The 20,039-nt window shown below is 45.0% G+C and overlaps 1 protein-coding gene across 3 annotated transcripts; it reads left to right on the top strand.

The window, feature by feature from the left end:
• Positions 1–9,797: 9,797 nt before the first annotated feature.
• On the top strand, positions 9,798–15,468 carry LOC124665317 (serine/arginine-rich-splicing factor SR34-like). 3 transcript variants are annotated; one of them, XR_006990543.1, is made up of 14 exons: positions 9,798–9,906; positions 10,711–10,802; positions 11,043–11,108; positions 11,326–11,400; positions 11,491–11,596; positions 11,681–11,727; positions 11,795–11,852; positions 12,032–12,081; positions 12,247–12,303; positions 12,469–12,542; positions 14,354–14,493; positions 14,991–15,024; positions 15,102–15,170; positions 15,252–15,261. XR_006990543.1 is itself a non-coding variant. In XM_047202730.1 (13 exons), exons 2-13 carry the CDS (start codon positions 10,716–10,718, stop codon positions 15,264–15,266), a joined length of 738 nt encoding a protein of 245 aa, XP_047058686.1. In that variant the 5' UTR covers positions 9,798–9,906; positions 10,711–10,715; the 3' UTR covers positions 15,267–15,468. The 3 variants fall into 3 exon arrangements, 2 of the variants coding, with proteins under 2 accessions (XP_047058686.1, XP_047058688.1); XM_047202730.1 differs by lacking the exon at positions 14,354–14,493 and having other exon boundaries at positions 15,252–15,468; XM_047202732.1 differs by lacking the exons at positions 14,991–15,024; positions 15,102–15,170; positions 15,252–15,261 and having other exon boundaries at positions 14,354–14,982.
• Positions 15,469–20,039: the final 4,571 nt, after the last annotated feature.

Here is a 20,039-nt window from a genome sequence, read left to right as displayed (position 1 = left end):
ATGATCTTGCATGCTCTCCGTTGCTAGTAGAGGCTCCGGCCAAGTTGATACTTGTAACTCCAAGAGGGAGTATTTATGCTCGATAGTGGGTTCATGCCTCCATTGAATCTCGGGACGAGTGACGAAAAGTTCTAAGGTTATGGATGTGCTGTTGCCACTAGGGATAAAACAACAATGCTTTGTCTAAGGATATTTGTATTGTTTACATTACGCACGATACTTAATGCAATTGTCTCGTTGTTTGCAACTTAATACTGGAAGGGGTGCGGATGCTAACCCGAAGGTGGACTTTTTAGGCATAGATGCATGCTGGATAGCGGTCTATGTTCTTTGTCGTAATGCCCTAAGTAAATCTCATATTAGTCATCATGATATGTATGTGCATTGCTATGCTCTCTCTATTTGTCAATTGCCCAACTGTAATTTGTTCACCCAACATGCTATTTATCTTATTGGAGAGACACCATTAGTGAACTATGGACCCCGGTCCATTCTCTTACATCTGAAATACAATCTACTGCAATCATTGTTCTCTGTTCTTTGCAAACAAACATCATTCTCCACACCATACATTTAATCCTTTGTTTACAGCAAGCCGGTGAGATTGACAACCTCACTGTTAAGTTGGGGCAAAGTATTTTGATTGTGTTGTGCAGGTTCCACGTTGGCGCCGGAATCCTCGGTGTTGCGCCGCACTACACTCCTCCACCAACAACCTTCACGCGGCCTTCATCTCCTACTGGTTCGATAACCTTGGTTTCTTTCTGAGGGAAAACTTGCTGCTGTGCGCATCACACCTTCCTCTTGGGGTTCCCAACGGACGTGTGCATCACGCGCCATCAGTAGAGCTCGGGGCGGTGCTCCATCATGGTGTCGTAGTCGTAGTCGAGGTAGTGCTCGGTGCGGTGCTCCATCATGGTGTCGTAGTCGTAGTCGAGGTAGTGCTCCACCATGTCGTCGTAGTCGTAGTCGTGGTCGAGGTGGTGCTCCACCATGTCGTCGTAGTCGTAGTCGTGGTCAAGGTGGTGCTCCACCATGTCATCGATGTTGTAGTCGGGCTCGGAGTGGTGGTCCACCATGTTGTCCATGCTTGGCGAGTCATGGTCGATGTAGAGATGCTCGATGTCGGTCATGTCGCCTATGCTTGCGGAGCCATAGTCGGTGTCGGGCTCCACATGGTCCTCCATATCCGCGGTGCTTGCGGAGCTATCACCCTCATTGTACTCCATGTCGTCCTCCGTAGGCTCATCCTCACTATCCATGTTAGTCTCTATGATTGGTGTATATATATGGTGGAAAGAAAACTACCAAAAGGTCAAAACTAGCAACAAAATCGAGAAAATGGTTCAAGTTAGAGAATAACCGATATGTACTCACACACACTCAAAGCACACGCAAAAGGCTAAGAACTCTATATGGTGGTAGGTATGGATGTGGATAGCAAACGAAAAGAACCAAAGAAAATGTCTATTGTCAAATGTGGGTAAGATCCAAAGTCAAATGTCAAAAGCGGTGATCTATGTCAAGGAAACACGGAAACACACACAAGGAAGAACAATGGGGTTAGCGCGACCAAGGAAGTGAGCAAGTAACCAAATGGTCCTAACAAAGACTATAAGCTCGGTGTCGCGCCAACACAAGAGAGACCGTAGCTCGGTTGCATATGAGAGAAGCAACAAGATTTGCACAAATGCCACTCTTCTCTTTTCTCTCTTAGTGCTTACAAGCTTTGCACTCTTTTGTATCGGTGGACACACACTCTTTTTCTATTTATTTTTCTATGCTTAGAAGCTTTATTTTCTCTATATATATGTCACACTTTTTCTTCTTTTGTGTATCTTTCTCACCTAGCTTGCTTCGGAGCTTTGCTCAACACAACGCGCACACACACCCTCTCACGGTCGTGACACTTGTGCAATGCTTCGCAACACTCGGAAAGCCACTCTCAATGGGATAGGTACGCAAAGGAAGAAAGAGGCTACAAGGGTGGGGCAAGTTATACCTATTGATTTTAGGCGGTGTCAAGCACACGAACTTGCGATGATCGAAGTGGTGTCGATGATGGTGTCGAAGTTGCGCCGGAATCTGGGGTGCCAAAGGTGTCGTCGCGGTGTTGGTGTAGGCGCGGAAGCGGATTAGACAACCAATGCACTCCACAAGGAAATCCGAACACAAAAGTCAATGCCCGAAAAGTTGGGTCAAAACGAGCGATCGAAGTGGTCAAAATTTGAGGTCAAACGGCTCCGGAAAGTTGTCAAAAGTTGGGTCAAAGTTGGGGGTCAAAAGTTACGGAAATTTGGGTCAAAAAGTGGTCCGGGCGGAAATTCCGGTCAAGTTCCGGCCAAGTTCCGGAAATAAACAGCGTGTATCCAGGGGTTACTGCGAGCCAAACTGTTGTTTCCGGAAGTTGGGCGGAAGTTGGGCGGAAGTTCCGCTGGACCGGAAGTTCCGATGGTTACGGCCGGAAGTTCCGGAGGCTGGGACCGGAAGTTCCGTTGGTTTGGACCGGAAGTTCCAGAAATACCAAAATTTCTGGATCTGGATCTGAATCTGGGCGAAGAACAGCACGAACTCGGGCGGAGAAATGAGGCGAAAATCGTCGGATTCGAGGGGTAAACGGTGGAATTTGACGGTGAAAATTGGAGGGATGGTAGATCAACACCAATAACACAAGATCTGTGGACCAAAACCACAAACAACGCAACAAATTCAGAGATCCAAATTCGAGCTATTTTTTGGGGAATTTTTTTTTGGGCGAAATTGGTGGAATCGGAGGGTCAAATCCGTGGCAACCTTTGCTCTGATACCATATGATGCGGGCTGAGCCCGTGTGGGTTGCCCGATCTCACGAATTGACCCGGGTGAGTGTGATTGCGGAGGGGGATTCGCGGGGAAGTGGATGAACGCGAAGAACACGATACAAACACACGCACACACAAATCGGTTATCCTCGTTGGCCCGAACCACCAACTCGATAGAAGTGCGAGAGAAAGACCAAAGGTAGAATCTCTTGCAAAAGATCGACAAATCCAAATAGAATTCCCAAAGAGTAAAAGACCAACTAAGAATAGAGTTGCAAAGCAAGAGATTCTCAATTGATAGAATTACTAGAATGGAAAAAGATCCGGATAAGGAGGGATACAATAGATGGTTAATCTAAGGTGGGGGTTTCCCAAATCCACTAGGGGATAAGAGAGGCATAAGCCAATTCATCTAAACATCATCTCTCCCTCATGAAGGTGGGGGTAGGTTCCTATTTATAGGTAAGGGGACGAAGGGGTAAGTTACAAGCCAAAGGGGCTGAGATCTGGCTGAGGTTCGATGGGGCGGAAGTTCCGGCTCCTGGGGGCGGAAGTTCCGGCTCCTGGGGGCGGAAGTTCCGGCCGGGCGGAAGTTCCGGTCGGGCCGGAAGTTCCGGCCAACTTCCGGCCTAGTTCCGAAAACGGCCGATTTCCTTTCAGTACCATCCAGGGGTGTTTTGGCACGTTTTCGGAACAAGGGCGGAACTTGGGCGGAAGTTCCGGTGGGGCGGAAGTTCTGGCCATCAGGGGCGGAAGTTCCGGCCGCAGCTCTTCAGCATGAGCATCTTCAGTCTTGGATGGAATCTGGGCGGAAGTTCCGGCTGTGTCGGGCGGAAGTTCCGGCCTGGAGCGTCCAGCGCTTCTTTCTCCTTCTCTTCCATGATTCCGTGACATCGGCCTTGCGTCCTCGGGTCTCCATGGTATCCTCTCTTCCCTCCGTACTTGTCGTCGAGTTCCTATCATCAAGGTATGACGGAGTATGAAGTAGTATATCGTTCCACATAGGCGATTGTAGGCACGCATAAAGGAGAAGATTCACCTTTGCGTGTCATCTTGGCGATGAAGCATATGATGCGGTGAAGACCGAAGGTCGGGCTGCATCAATATTTCCGGTAGTCTTATAGTGATAGACTTCTATGTGAGGCTACTCCAGCATCATAGGGTTTTTCTGTATAATTCATCTGAAGGATTTTTACTAATAGAACTCAACAAGAAGCAAGGAATTTATTAGATACTATTGCTAATAATTAACTGCATGGGATCTTGATAAAGGTAACGAGCCTCGTTTCGAATTTGAATATGCATGTGTAGAGAAATTCTCCACTACTATATTATTTGAAGAATTAAAGAATAAGTTTGATTTTGATCCTCATATTTTAGTAGAAGTTTCTAAATCTTTTGCTAATCATTTGATTTGAGTGTTCCTAAGAAAGGATTTAAAGTTTTTAATGAACCTCTTAAGTCTTAAGGATTCACCATATATGCTAAAGTTAAGAAACAGGTTCAGCAAGCTTTCTCTATTTTTATAGAAGAATATGTAGAATCTCCTCCATATCCAAGCAGGGTGAAGAAAAATTTACTCACCACTGTTGCAAATAAGAGTTCTATAAGATGTCATGAACCTTATGAAAAAATTACTATGAAGTCTTAAATTTCGCCCATCAAAGAATTAAATGAAAAGACTCCTCGTGATGTCTGTTTATGCGAAGATTTGACTAAGGTAATTCAAGGTAATATTGCTAGAGTTGGCAAATCTATTATATCTTGTGCTATTTGAATTTCCATTCGAGGCAGAGGAAGAAGATAATGAGCAGAGGAGGGCTACGAGACGAAGCTAGGAGATAAGGGAAAGAAGCGGTGAGTGGGGCCAGCATACATGTGTCGCTCGCGCGAGGCGGAGGACAACGTCGCTCGAATCGTCCAGATGATACAAAGGGTTTTCCTTTATACTAGCATTGTAGGCGAAATTAAAGCACTAGTCAATCAAGGTAGAGTATGCTCCTTTGTAAAAAATGGATTGTGGACAAGTTAAAATTAGTTATGTTTTAGCAAACTTTGCTCGAATTGGTTTAGGCACTGATTTAATTCTTCAAGAGCTTGTACTCGAGTCTGTTGTAATCCCTAATGAGTCTGTTGTAATCCCTAATGTCTAATGAAGATCCACTTTTTACCCGCAAAAAAGAAAAACCAACCCTCGGACGTGAATCTGTCATCTGTGGAGTGTGGATAAAACTAGATGGACCTAGCGCGCTTTGCTGCGCTGTCCTCTGTTGATCGTCGTTGTTGCAATAGATCATTTATTCACCATTACATTGCATAGACAACCTAACAAACTTCTACAAAGCTAGATGTTTACGGAAAAAGATTATGACCATCAGTGGAACTGGCTATTAAGACTGGATCCTCTAGCGAATAGTATTTTGGGAGATGCTCCCTTCTGTCTTGTACCACAAGATCTACAGATGACAATAGTTAGAAGCATTAGGCAAATAGTTATAAGCATAAGGCGCTCAGGCCCCCAATATCAATCTCGACCTTCAAAAAATTGGGACAAGAAGAAACCGGAACATATGTCAACAACACTTTGCTCCCTCGATTTACATGTACAACTTCATGAAATGAGAAACCATATGTTATATCTATATCTCCTACAACTGTCAGTCCCTCTCGACCAGTCAATACTAAACTGGAAACTATTACCCTTAAACAGAGCTGGAAAGTGAGATTGCTGGTGGAAAAAATTGCATCCATGGAGGTGGCTGCAAAGGCCTGAAAGTTGGTGCACCAGACTGTGAAGGTTGTTGCTGTTGTGTTTGTGTCATCATACCCATTAGGTGTTGAAGGTGAGGGCCTTTCTAGGTTCATCATCTGCCAAGCTAGCGGTGGTGGCGGCGGATTAATAGTGTTCATGTTGTATGGCATGCCCATCATTAAACCTCCAGGCTACTGGACAAAGTGCCATGGAGGAGCAGGGTACATATTGCATTGGGGCTGAGGTGCGGGAGCTTGGCTTTGGACAAGAGTTTGTTGTACCAAGATTGTCTGGGGTTGCATTGTTGTGTTGACCATTGGTGGCATTGGTACAAAGGCAGCAGATTTTGCAACGCTCGAGACCATTGAAGGTTGATCAACTTTTTTTTTTGCGGGGAAGGTTGATCAACTTAAATCCTCTTATTTGAGTGTATCTGATGAATTTTCTGCAGCAAACTTAGAAAGAGCAGACTGGAGTATCTGCTGAGAGTTTGATGATGTTGCGGTCTTGTCTGCATGGATAGCAGCGGCTATCTTCTGCTGGCCCTTTACTTGCCCATTAGAGAGTGACTTTCCTTGCTCTAGTGATGATGCTACCATGGAAGACGGGATGATTGGTTTATTGCTGAGTCTCCCTTCAGTACTCACACCTCCTGTAGTGACAACTCCACAATAACTAAACATCAGGTTGAATCCTAATTCTAGTCCACACAAAAAAATGCACCACAAAACGGTGACTAATTAACCACACAGATCATTTTAACCATCACACAATGTGCTATCTGTCCCAAATCTTTCTCTAGAACTACCAAAAATCTGCAAAAATTTGCTATCTTTAGGTATACCAAGAAACTGATGAAATGAGAAGTACAGTATTCAGAAATATACTGGCAAAATTGAAGAAATCTGAGCACACACATAAACATGCATAGACTGAAGTGTACACCAAAAGGAATTCTAGATTAATATTTAATAAACCAATTTGATTTTATATTTGCAGCATAAGGGAATTTCCTTACGGCGTGACCATATGTTGAAACAAATCTCGATTTGCTAGCCTGAGTTGTGTTCCAGCAGTATGCTGGCCTAGTGAACCATTTGGTACACCTGTGGTACTGAGACAGCTTGGGCGACTCGGAGGCGGACCACCTGATTGCCACGTGTGAACGGCGGCCTAGCATCGCCCTCCTATGCGATGTGCCAGGGGCCACATGTGCTCTTCCTTGTAGGAACCTCCCGGTGGCGGCACCTGAAGAATGACCAGAATGAATTTACACAAACTCCATAAGCTAAAAATATTACAAGAGCCACATTTTCAACTGTGGTTTCATATTTCAGCTGAGAAGGCATTCGCCATCTATTATATATTCGTATGCTCCCTGCTAAATTTAGAGCAGAAAAGGAGATGCATGTGAAGTTTGCAAATAAATAAATCTACAATAAACCGGTTTACTCTCAAGTAAACAAATCCTAAGAAATAGAGAATGACAACCTTTGCCTAGTGGTTTACATATTTCCCTTATTTCTATAAGAACAAGAGAGAACCAGCAACTCACCCAAGCACATGAAGTCGAAGAAGGCCACTGTTGCCGTTTAGTACTCCTTGTTATCTTTGGCACATGCAAATAATTAACATTCAGTCAAGAATATCCACGAGTTCAACATGTTTACATGATGAAACTATTGCTCGAATAAAAACCAACTACATACCAAGCTGGCACCTCAAAGTTCTGTTCATGAAGTAACATACCAGCAAGATTGCTTCAACTTGTCCTCATTCCTTCTTCATGGTAGCTTCCATTTTTAGAAGTAATTAGTAAGTACATAAATTTTACAGAATTAATGAACACACTATAACATCAAAGTTTTTTTCCCAAGCAAGTTGGGGTAGGCTAATTAATAACATACTACTCCGCAAAACAAAAATCAAACTATGCACGGGAAACATGAGAAACAAAACAACAGGTTCACAAACATTGCTCTCAAACCAACGAAATGTGTATATATATATAGGAGTGCTCTCCTCTACTGATCAAGCACATCCACGAGGTATCTATCAATATTTCTAAACATCCACAAAGAAAGATCTTTACACAAGTCAGTGGAACATCAGTTAAGTGGTAATCATTTTTCTCCCAAGCAGAGAAGATCTCATAAAATATCTGAGCAATGCAGGGATTGTCGACAGATGGAATCCATGCAAGTGGCTCCATTAGAAACTTATCTCTGAAATACCTCAGACTGCATAATGACTGCACATATTCATAGAAACATAGGAAGCTAGAAGAAAACATATGGCAAAATCACATAACCACATGCAATTTTTGTATTACCTTTACCTGTATGATCAGATGCAAGATAAACAGGTCACTGTCAGAATTATTTTTGCTGAAAATATTATCACTTGGCTGATAGCTGGATGTGCCTGCCTTTTCCTCGAAAGATTATCCAAAAGTTCTTGTATTATAAGGTTGTATGTAAGAGCAAGTATTTGTGACATTTGCAAAATATAATTTATAATTGGACAGTGAGATCATACCGTTCGTAAAATAGGTACATATTTGTTGTGGCGTTAGTAGAGTCCTACAAGGTTACAATTAGTCTATAGAGTCCAGTTTGGTTAGTAGTCCAATAGATTTCTAAAAAAATCATAGGCTAAATAAGCAAGATATAAATCCTAGCTAACTATACATCCACCCGGTACCAATCAATCAATATTTGCATGCTAAATTTGTATATCAAGCAACACATATAAACTGGACGTGAAAATAGACAGGAGATGTGCCCTGCCTACAACATTGTGCATGCCCTTGTTTTATCAGTAATGACTCAAGAGTATATGTAATTAGATAGATTTGTTGTAATTTCTGATTATAGTGAAACTTGGAACCTGTCATGTGGTGGAACTACAACAACCTAGCACATCACCACAGTCTGAACATGTAATTTCAGATTTCAGAAACTATAGAATCTCCCATCCAAATATAGTATTACAATTTGTTAAGTCAGTAATATCGGTTGATACATATTTCTTTCTTCGGCTAAGTCCCCTCGTGTCAACAGAAATACAGTTGTTATGATAGTTGGAGTAGCAATTCTCTCGCCATAGATCACTAATAAGAATAGCTGGCAGGACAATTGAAACGGCAAATCAGGAAAACAAATCCAGCAATGTAGCCTGTAGCAGCAGCTCAGCAAAGACGCGCTCATACAAAATTAGGTAGCAAGCATGGTGTTGATTCTAGCGTGAGAAAAGGGAGGGGAAATTTCGACCTTTAGGTGGCGGGATGTGCACCTAGACGGCAGCGTGGAGGTGGGGCTCACGGCCGCATCCCTGCCTCGGCGACCTTGCGAAAACGCCGGCGAGGCACGGGCGCTAGAGGTCGCGCGCGGCGGCGAGCATGGAGGTCCCCGTGGAGGAGCAGCGCTCCCACATCCGGTACATCGACGGCGAGGTCCAGCTGCCCGGTGCGAGACGGGCGAACTCGTCCTCTACGCCCGCCGAAACAGAAGAGGCCCGGCGCTCGGGTTTGCAGAAGACCGTGGAGGCAGCAGGCCGGGGATGCAAAAGGCTCGTGGAGGGAACCGGCAGTACGTCCTCCACGCGTCCCGATCTTCCTGTGCCGGCCGCCGGAAGGGGAGGCGCTAGGGTTCGCGCCGCCGCCAGCAGGGGAGTATCTAGGTTTGCGATGCTGCGCGATTTAGGTCGCGAGAGGGAGGAGACGGGTGCGGCCACCGCGGCGCCGCCAAAGCCCGCACGCAGCGCCTCAGCCGAGGCGCCACCGCAGCGCCACCCAAACCACCACACCCCGCCGCAGCTTAGCCGATGAACAGGAAGAACAGGTGACCCACCGCCGCGACGAAAAGAAAAGAGAAGGAAGAGAAAGACGGGGCGAAGAGCCGGTCAAAACCAATCCAGAACCGACCCCAACAGGGCTCTCGTCGCTTACACGTAGCACATAATCGCCGTAGACACCGAAACGCGACACGCAAGCGAGCTGTGTGGAACCCGTGAAAACGACGGGCAGAGCGCCCAGGAACGTCCCCAACCCTGGAGCTTAGTGCTCTTGAAGGATTATTTATTCTTAATGAGCCCTCTAGTGTAAAAAAAAAGGAGAATTTAGGGTACAAATGTAAAATAACACCTTTAGCGTATTTACCTTTCCACGCGGCGTCGGCTGCGGAGTCCCGAAGCTTCTCGACCCGCCGCCGACCTGTCGACTCCGCAGGGACACCAACTGAAAACCTCGGAACACTTATCCACCTGTTCTTCGATCACCACCAGCACGTCGAGTTCTCCGCCACTTTCTCCCGTCTCTGCCGCGCAGTTCCTCTTCCCCGCTGCGATTTCCGGGTAAGTTTCTGGCCCGCAGGTCGCCTTTCCTTTTGTCGTCGGTCTACAGGTTTTTTTTTTTCGCGATTAGAGATCCGCAGTCCAACTTGCTTCCATTTCTATTTTCGCGTAACCACGGATAGATTTACCCACTTCTTTAAATCTCGATGCGAGGAGTTTGGCTGTATCCAACCAACGGTTCTGTTCTCGACTTTGTGTCATGTAAGCGATAGAACGTTGCGGAAACGGTGAAATCATCTTCACATAGCGAAGACCGTGGTTCAGCTGCCGCGTACCAAGAATCGACACTTTCTCCTACTACTGACGACCTTGTGATGCCATTAGGATCGGTTTAGGGTATTCTCAAAAAAAAAAAAAGGATCGGTTTAGGGTACCATGCCATTGCCAGATGCTATATGATTTTATAGTTGATTTGACAAAGTTCAGTGCAGTTATTTGGGCGTACTTTAATAATAGGTAATGGGAATTTTTGTGGCACAACAGGTAGTAAAAAGATAGACGACGGGACCCAAGGCCGCACTCTGTCAGCTTTCTTGTGATTCTGTAGTTAAATTAAATCCATAATATCCGTTACACATATTAGAGTATAAATTTGTCTCTGAGATCTTTTTTCCTGCTGGTGACAATGAGACATCACCGGCAACTTATTTTCTTCTGTTGCTATAGTATTTTTTTTTTTTGTAATTGTACTGTTTTCTGCCCTCTCCGAGTTAGTATATTTTGCATAAAAAATTAGAAGTGCACTACATTTCTCCTACCTTTTCATCTATAACCTGTATGAACTTTTATCTTCTGTAACCGCAGACACGATGGGCAGGCGCAACAGCTGCACCATTTATGTGGGCAATCTCCCTGGGGACATCCGAGAGAGGGAGGTTGAGGATCTCTTTTACAAGGTAAATCTTTAGTCTTGTATAATGATTACTTGCAATTCCTTTTCTAGTGTCTTCATCAGTTATAAAATGATAATACTGTAGCACAAATTGATGGTATTCTTGATCATGTTTCAGTGTAAGTTGTAGATTAGTAAGGAAATTTGCAATAGGTTGCAGCTCACAACAACTTCCATGGCATTGTAGAAAACAGAATGGCTTTATTCATGCCTTCATTTCCTTCTCTGATGTATCATTATGCAGTATGGCCGTATCGTGGATATTGACTTGAAGATTCCTCCAAGACCTCCTGGTTACGCTTTTGTTGAGGTCAGTTTTTTTGTTATGGTCATATAAATATTTTACTGCTGTTTGGAGCTTATATTCAGAATTTATGATAAAAGACAGCCTATTTTTATCATTTTGTATTATAATTTCTCGACTAAGGGATATTATGATTATAAAAATGTGATGTAATATAGTGCTAGTCTTTTTTGGGTTTGATATGACTAAGTATTGGATGTTAACAAAACTGATGCTTTTGTAGTTTGAGGATCCCCGTGACGCTAATGATGCAATATATGGTCGTGATGGGTATACCTTTGATGGCTACAGGTTGCGGGTATGAGTGTACTGTACTGTATGTTACCTTTATGAAAGTGAAGTCGTTTTGTTTCTTCCTCATGCATGTGTTCTTAAATTTTTCTCTCAGGTGGAATTAGCTCATGGTGGAAGAGGTCAATCGTACTCACACGATCCCCCAAGAAGCTTTAGCAGTGGACGCCGTGGAGGTGTTTCTAGGCGCTCGGAGTACCGCGGTTTGTACCTCCATCTTCTTAAAAGATGATTGATATTTGTTGATGTGGATTCTCATTTAGATCTTCATGTTGAGAACCACACAGTTATGGTGGATGGTTTACCTTCGTCAGCGTCATGGCAAGATCTGAAGGTACTGGAATTGTATATGACTTCTGTTTGTTGATTTTGCTGTGCACTAGTTAACTTCACTTATTCAGGACCACATGCGACGGGCTGGTGATGTCTGTTTTTCTGATGTATACCGGGAGGCTGGAGGTTAGTGATAATGCTTCTAATTTTCTTTTCCCAGTATGTAAACATTGTAGTAGTGCACACACTATAAGATTGAGGAGCTAATTGTTTGGATCTGTTGCCATAAATGTATCCATTGTTCAAATCATAGTTCAGTGTGATGCACACAATATTGATGGCAATTGATTTTATTTGTGTTTCAGAAATTGTTGGAATTGTGGATTATACAAACTATGATGACATGAAATACGCGGTAGGTTTGCTCTCTATACCCTTCGCTCTCTGTAATGTGAAATTATTGTGAAAACTATTCATTGCTATGGGAGGGGATCTGTTGAGAACGCATTTTGGCGATTTGTGGTTCATCCCTGTTTTCGCTGTGATGTACATTTTCACAATCTTCTTGGTAATTTTGCAGATTAGGAAGCTTGATGATACAGAATTCAGAAATGCATTTTCACGGGCATATATCAGGGTATGGGTTTACTTCTTTTCCATTAATAATTTAATAGTATTTAAGATAGTATTTGCATGTCTGTTTGATTTTAAACTTGAATATTTTCCATCGTGTGGCACACGTGATAAGCTATCTGAAACCAACAAAACTTGAATATTTTCTATTGTTGCTACTCTATTGTAGGTGAGGGAGTATAATGCTAGATCAAGAAGCAGAAGCCTTAGCGTCTCTTACTCAAGAAGTCGCAGCTATAGCAGGTATCTTAATTTGTTCTCTTCATGATCTACACGGCGGTACTGATTCTTGAGCACATTGTTCCTTAGATCTGTCTCCTGGTCCCCCTTACCCGTGGATCAAAGGTTTGCGACTTTGTATTTACCTCCTAGTTATTTTGTGAGAAGTACCAGTAATTCAGTTCATCAAAGATATGGGAGGAAACCCACCAGGCGACTCGGGAGGTTTTTGATTCAGTATTTAGTTATTTACCTTGACCTCCTCCGGCCACGAATCTCATTGCTGCCGGCGCTGTTGTGTCTCACGTCCTCACAGTTTTCCCTGCCTAGTCCTTCCCTGTGCCCCCTAGTGCTCCCAGGATTGTCCTTTCTCCATTTCCTATCCGGTATGCTGCCTCTTGGTGGCACACGTCCACGTCCGAATTATGTTGGCACGGGATGCCCGTGGCAGTGGCAGAGCCACACTTGAGCTGTGTAGTCAAACGAATACACAGTTTTTCGACAATACAAGCTGAAAATGTGCAAAAAAATATTAAAAATTTATACAAATACATGTATTTGACTACACAACATTAAGCTGACAACACAGGGTTGTTGTCCTGGCTCCACCACTGGCCCGTCACCATGGCGCCATGCTGCACACACGGCCGCCCCTGCTGCCCAGTACAGGTCCGCGCCAAGGTGTGGCTGTCTCTTTTCTCTCACGAGTGGCACCTGCTATCCATTTCTGTTGGATGGCGGTCCTCCACTGTTTTGTGCCGTCAAGTAAGCTTCTCTCCAGATGTTTTGTCTGGCAAGTACGGGCTGCCCTCGGTGCGGCGCGCGGTTGGCGAAGCCCCTTCCCCATGGTTGTGGTCACGCCATGGAGGTGCTGGATTTGAGATGGGGCACGTGCTCCTGGAGAAATCACTGGTTCTGAGCGACCACGGCAGTGCCCTTCAGCGTCCTAAACCTTCCTAGAGGCGTGGTCATGGAGATATACCTCCCCTCGCTGTTTTCCTGGGCGAAACATCAGCCACACCGACTCCTTTTGGCCTCGTTACCCTTCTTGAAGGTATTGCATGGGAACCCCAATCGGCCAGGTTGACATGCGTCTTGGTGATTGCCGGGAGGCGAATGAGAGCGGGATGAGAGGGCCTGTAGGCGACACAGTTCTGCCATCTGCTCTTGTTGTTCCTGTGGTGCCTTAGGTGACACAGGTGTCCCCTTACATTGCAAATTCTTCGGGCTCGATCCACGGACGAGACGATGCTCACAATCGCACAGTTCTGCCATCTGCATTTGTTGACTTGCGCGTTGTCCAATATTGTTACATGGTGATTTGCCTGATATGCGAGTGATGTTGTGCCATTTTGCAATCACGAGGCATTTTGACACCTTCTGATGGCACCAGCGATATGCTACTTGGACTGCATGTGGCCATTTGTGGTGATGGTTGTCATGTGTGCCACAGTGTTTTGTCTAGCGCACCTGCCGTACCTCTTCTTATTTTCTCTTTGGTGTAACCTCTTGGTGTTTGCATTGTGAAGTCGCAGTCTAAGTATCCCGACCACTGGACCTTCTGAAAGGAGGTCAGGAGCCTGGTAATTGTATCACAAGAGAAAGAGCTTTTGCATGCATGTCATTTAAGGTTACAGAAACATAAATAGGTCCCAGAATGGTTGTCCTGATGTTTCATCATTCTTCCTTAATTTGATATCACCAATGATTAATTCTTGTGAGGAATCACTATCTTTGAATGTTAGCTTTGTTTCCTTTATGGTCCAATGAATGATGGAACATGCACTGCTGGCTGGCTAACCTGCAATGTTTAAGATTATCTTTGTTTTTCCTAGATCTGGCCATGCTGCGATCTGGGGACTTCTTTCGTAGATAATTGGATGTGTTGAGATTTGGAACTATGGATAGTAGAGATGGATTATCACCAAATATATGGCGAGTGGCAACAAGTCCTAGGAGCAAGATAGTCTTGACAGTAAGGATATGTGGAGTGGGTCTTGTGGCATTATTTAAATGGTGTATATTGTAGGCTTAATTTGCAATAATCATCAATGAGGCCCTCATTTTTATGGAACTTTAAGCTTTCTGCTAATTTATCTTGACATTCTTCTAAAAGTATAATTTAAAACTAGCCAAGCCTATCCCAACTTGCTTGGTATAAAAGGCTTTGCTGTTGTTGTTTTTAAAATAGAGAAGAATGAATCACAAGTACCGCTTAATCATTTTCTGGGCAAGTGTAGATGCCAAGAGATTGTCATTAACAAATGAGGATGCACGTCTTGGTTAGGTTTTATGTTCAGTTTCAGTTTTATTAGTCAGACCTGATAGGCAAATGCGTAAATTGCACTGTGGTTTCTTTGTCAGGATATCTGAAGTTCTTGACATACTGTTGCATTCATAGCTGATAGGTTTTGGTGTTAGGATGACTCAACACTCCCTTGTAATGAACTTTGTTTGTGTAACTTTTTGCAGATCGCTGTCAAGATCCCGATCCTCAGTTTCTTCTGTAAGTCTTTTAAGATGAGCTGACCGAATCTTTACTTCAGTCGTTTGTTCAAAGCAACTAATGGGATTCTTTTGCAGGCCTCTCCTGGAAAATCTGTGAGCAGAAGCCCTAGCAGGAGCAGGAACTTCTCTGGCTCTGCATCTCCTGTAATACCGGGCACCCACTTACCTATTTCCGTGAAATCACTTATGATTAACTTCGCTAACACGGTGTCCATATCCTGGCAGGTGAGATCAGATTGATCGTTGGCACTCCTAAGCAGTGAGCGACTGCTTTAGGATAAGGGTACGCCCACTTCCCTGGATAGTGAAACTGGGTTACCAGTTGCCACTGGTGTTTTTCATCGTATGCACAACATCATATTTATTGAACAGATTATTGCGCTTACCATGCGTGTCTAGTTGTAATGTGTTCTGTTGTCAGATTAAGAGTTATATTCAGAGAGATCTTTATTTTGTGGCAGAGTTACATATAGGAGTAACAGTTATGTGTTACATTATTATTTAAATACACTAATAAACAAAAAGGCGCTCCCTAGGGCGACTTCGGGGCCGATCTTGCCGGGCCGCTGCCAAGCCCCCGCCACGCCCTCCTCTTGCCATCGCTGCTGCCGGCCCTCGCCGTGGTGGCGGCGGCCCAGCCGACGAAGGTGGTTGGGGGTGGAGGTCATCGGGGATCCCCGCCATGGCCGCTAGGGTGGGTCTGGTCGGGGCATCGCCGTGCAGCCTGGGTGACGCCCTGGTCGAGGTGGAGGTAGAGATCTCTTCCCGGTGACGCCATGGATGGAGTAAAGATGCTGGGCCGGCGGGTGGCGGTGGTGGTGATCCCAGATCTAGATCTGGATGTCTCCTAGACTGCCCCTTCCTCTTGATGTCGATCTTAGCTACGCTTTGGGCCGGTTCCGGTGGAGGATCGATCCTGCATTATCGTCTCCTTTCCCTGTCGGCCTTGCCTTTGGGTCGCTGGTACGGTTTGGAGCGGCGGCTTGCAGGTTTCCGGTGGGTCACGTGGGGGATGCTGGATCGGCATGAATAAAGGTGGTGGTCTGCGGATCTCTCTTGCGCCAAGACAAAGACTTTCTTATGCATGTCCGTCTGTATTTGGCTGGATGTTGAGTTCTGGAAGGCTTCGCTGGAAAATGTAATAGTACTCGTGCCTGAAGTGTGTTGGTTTTGGGAAGTGTGTTGGTTTTGGGAGGTATTCGGGCGCACCCATGCATTTATTCCGATCATTTGGTTCTGGAGGTAGTGACGAGAAGTTTTGTTCTGTGTTGCCAGATGACATTCTAATCTATGTTGTATTAGAGATGGAGAATTTCTTGAATGCCGAATTGGAGAACTAGCATCGGAGGATCGAGTCGTGGTGTTATTGAAGATTTGCTTGGTATTCTGGGCGTGTCGTAACAATAATATGCAAGTGGGGCAGCAACGCAGGTGAAGTTCAATGTCTTACCTTTCAAGGTGAAAATTCAAGGCCTTGCCTTAATTAGTTGTGTCTGGCAATGATCTTGTTGTCATTTTGAGAGCGTGTTGGGCCACGTGTGCCATGAGCCCGTTTAGAAGCGATCTGATGGTCTCACCTCCTCCGTAGTACGTGCCGCCAGCCACACCACCATAGTATGCGCAACCGCCGCAGTACGTGGTGCAGCAGCCGCAGCCGCCGGAGGCCTGGAGGTCCCTCAGCTAGAGGCGTTCCTGCCCTTCATTGACCTTATCTCCGACGATAAAGAAGATAGCGGCGCAACAAATTAGGGTTTAGATTTTAGTTTTAAACTATATAAATTATGTTTGAATTAATGAAACTTGTATCAAACCACGAGACGCATTTTATTGGTGAACCGATCCAAATAGAAACGGATTATTTAGGTCACCAGGTCGGCCCGCCGAAGGGTCACCGAGCTAGTTTCTCGAGGAAACATGCTGGAAACCACTTGTACGTATATATGTACGCACTCACGTATATCTAGGACAAGAGACCAAGCGGCTAGCTAGTGTCTCCATGTCCACATATGGTAGCCTAGCGTCGAACACGTTGCTATCCATGTGTCATGATGCATGCCTTCCATGCGCGTACTGTGGCTGAATATATACGCCATCCACAAGCCACAACACACGGAAGCTAGAGAATACCTATCTCAGAACGCAGCACAGCAGCAGCAACAACTACTACAACATCAAACACTATGACGGTCCTCTTGCTGCATGCCTTGGTGTTGGTGCTGGCAACTACGGCTATGGCGACGGCTTCGGACTACGGCAACGCGGGCGGCAACGCCACCTCGGGTCCCGTCCTATGTAACGGCGGAGGATGCCAGCCACCGTCGCAGCCGCATCCGCTGCCTATCTACGGAGGGCCCCCACCTTCGCCGTCGACACCGGCCTCCCCGGGCACGCAGGCGCCGTGCCCGCCGGTGCCAGTCGTTTGCTGCGGCGGCCAGAACACGCCCCAGCAGCCGTACTACCAACCACCTCCTACCGGATACCTACCCTACTACAACAGCTCGGCTTCGCCTTCGGTTCCACGGCCTGCTGCCGTTTGTTATTACCTGACCGCAGTATGTCTCGCATGGTGGGCAAGGGTGTAGTCGCTGGGTACACTAGAACTTTCAGGACCCATCATAATGTGTAATAAATACTACCTCTGTTCCAAGGAATAAGGCACCCACGTATTTCAAGACGAACTTTTACCATAAAAATTGAGCAACTAAATCTTGGTTATATTATATGTAATTAGTATCGTTGGATTCGTATTGAAAAACACTTTCTAATGATGTTAATTTTATACAAATAATCTTTATATATTTGAAGTAATTCTTAGTCAAACGAAAAACACGTAAAACGAGGGCGCCTTATTCCTTGAATCGGAGGTATGTACTATACTTTCCCTAAAAAAAATGCAACTAAACTTGGAGTTAACTAAGAGATCCTAGATCTTTGGCAACTTTCTGTCAGGTTACTTGTCTTCGTGGCTGTTCATTGCCTATAGGCTATAGCGGTTAGCATTAGGAAGTAAGTTATGGAACTGTCAATCGGTGATGTTTTTGCCCTGTTTAAAAGCCATCGACCTCCAATGGTCGAATCTTTGAGAACTCAAAACACGCACTCTAGAATGATCTGGTCATCTAGTTTGTTAGTAAATAGAGTTTGTCAGCTTGTTCCTAGAGTGATTCTAGGAGATTAGTTAGTAGCTTAGTGCATGTTATTAGAACTACAGTAATAATACATCATTACGGAAACGTTAAACATGTGTGTTGATCATGCATTAAATCACAAGTAAATTTTATTTTTTACCCCTTATTTTTTCATGTGTGACAATGATCCCATTTAGTAGAGAGTTATCCACTTTACCCCATTTAGCGAAATTTGTGACAATTCTTACCTTATTTAAATATATTACACTGTTCTATTCAGTGAGATTCAATTGTCATAGCAATATATCTTTTCGCATCTCATGCCGTTTGTTTTTTTCTTGACATATTTTATCACTGGCGATTTCCCTTCCTAATACTCACCTGGCTCTGTTGCGTCCTCTTTCAGCGGCGGCCGGTGGGCACGGATCATCTACAGTACTGATGTTACTGTACCGGTATAGTAATGAACTTGATTTTTCCGCCAGTTGCATCCAACGACCTATAGAGCTATCTAGTCTCATACGCCAATCTAAACGTATTTGTCCAAGTACTTCCAGCGAGCTCAATGTCTTCTTCCTCCCATGTGCATCAGGTGGCAGTGCCGCACTACCTTCTACCTATATACATCTGCGCGCATCAGATAGCTGCTTGACCGGTGAGTTGATCGAAGGATTCGATTACTGCGAGGAATAGCCTGTCAATCGGCCTTGGAACGCCGACTAGGGACCTAATAGCAGTGAATGTTCCACAGTGTCAAGGTCTATCATAGATGCCATGCACGCCGTGCTCTGTCTGATGTTCAGCAGAATGACCTGTCATTGACCTGGCGTTTGGCGCGGACGTTGACATACTCTGCCGTGCCATATGCCGCGCCATCGGATGATTGTCCCTTGTCAGAGCGCTCGAGATGGAGTTCATAGTGACGGTGGGTTCATGCATTCACCACGGCAATGGCACAAGTTTCACTAAATGAGGTAAGAGTTGGTACAAATTTCACAAAATGGGGTATAGCAGAAGATTTTTTACTAAATAAGGTAATTGCTGTCACAAATGACAAACTAAGGGGTAAAAAATGGAATTTACTCTTAAATCACCTAATGCATGTTTAGGTAGTGCCTGCTCGATGAAGGCATGGTGTAGCCTACGGCCCGTTTGGTCACCTCGGTCGATTTTTTTACTACTGCGTCAGTGGGAAGAAACCATCTGCGCGTCCGAGACGGGCCACGAACCAGAAAAGCCACGTTATTTGGTTGCCTATGCAGAGTTTTTCCAGCCCCGTGGAGATTTGGGTTATGCTCGTTTGGTTAGTCGGTTTTCAGTCCTAGTATGAGTCTAGAACATCGCTCCTATTATTTGGTTGCAACCCAAAATCCCTTTTTCCCTTCGGTGGTGAGGCTGCCAGTGATCAATGCATAAGCAAAAACACAATGGAAGCACAATCAAACTTAGTAGTGATCATAGACGGTACTAGTTCAGGACACACCATTGTTCAGACACGATCATAGTCCAGAACACGACACGCAACAAGCAGACACCATTAGACACTAGAGACGACCTGGTAGCAGCGACACAGTACCAGGTAAGTTTTGGACATGATCTTCGAAGACAACACACTTTGTGGCATCACCATGGTACGAGCACCTGGTCATCACCTTAGTGCAGGTGTGGTCGAAGATGACCACACCAAAGGAGGACACCTTCTTGAAGGTGAGGAACTGGCCTACTTGAGCTGATGGGTGATGGCGAAGCCCGCACACCCCTGGTTGATGAATGCGTAATCGCCTTCTCTCGTTGTAGTCATCCTCCAGTGTCATCTAGTGTTGCTGCGGATGATGATGTTGGAAGGGATTTCTGGAAGTGGCCGACGTTAGTCGGCCTTCCACGA

This window comes from Lolium rigidum, chromosome 6 (assembly GCF_022539505.1).
Source record: "Lolium rigidum isolate FL_2022 chromosome 6, APGP_CSIRO_Lrig_0.1, whole genome shotgun sequence".
NCBI lineage: Eukaryota > Viridiplantae > Streptophyta > Magnoliopsida > Poales > Poaceae > Lolium > Lolium rigidum.
The sequence above is the reverse complement of the archived record's forward strand: the minus strand, read 5'-3'. Positions and strand labels throughout refer to the sequence as shown.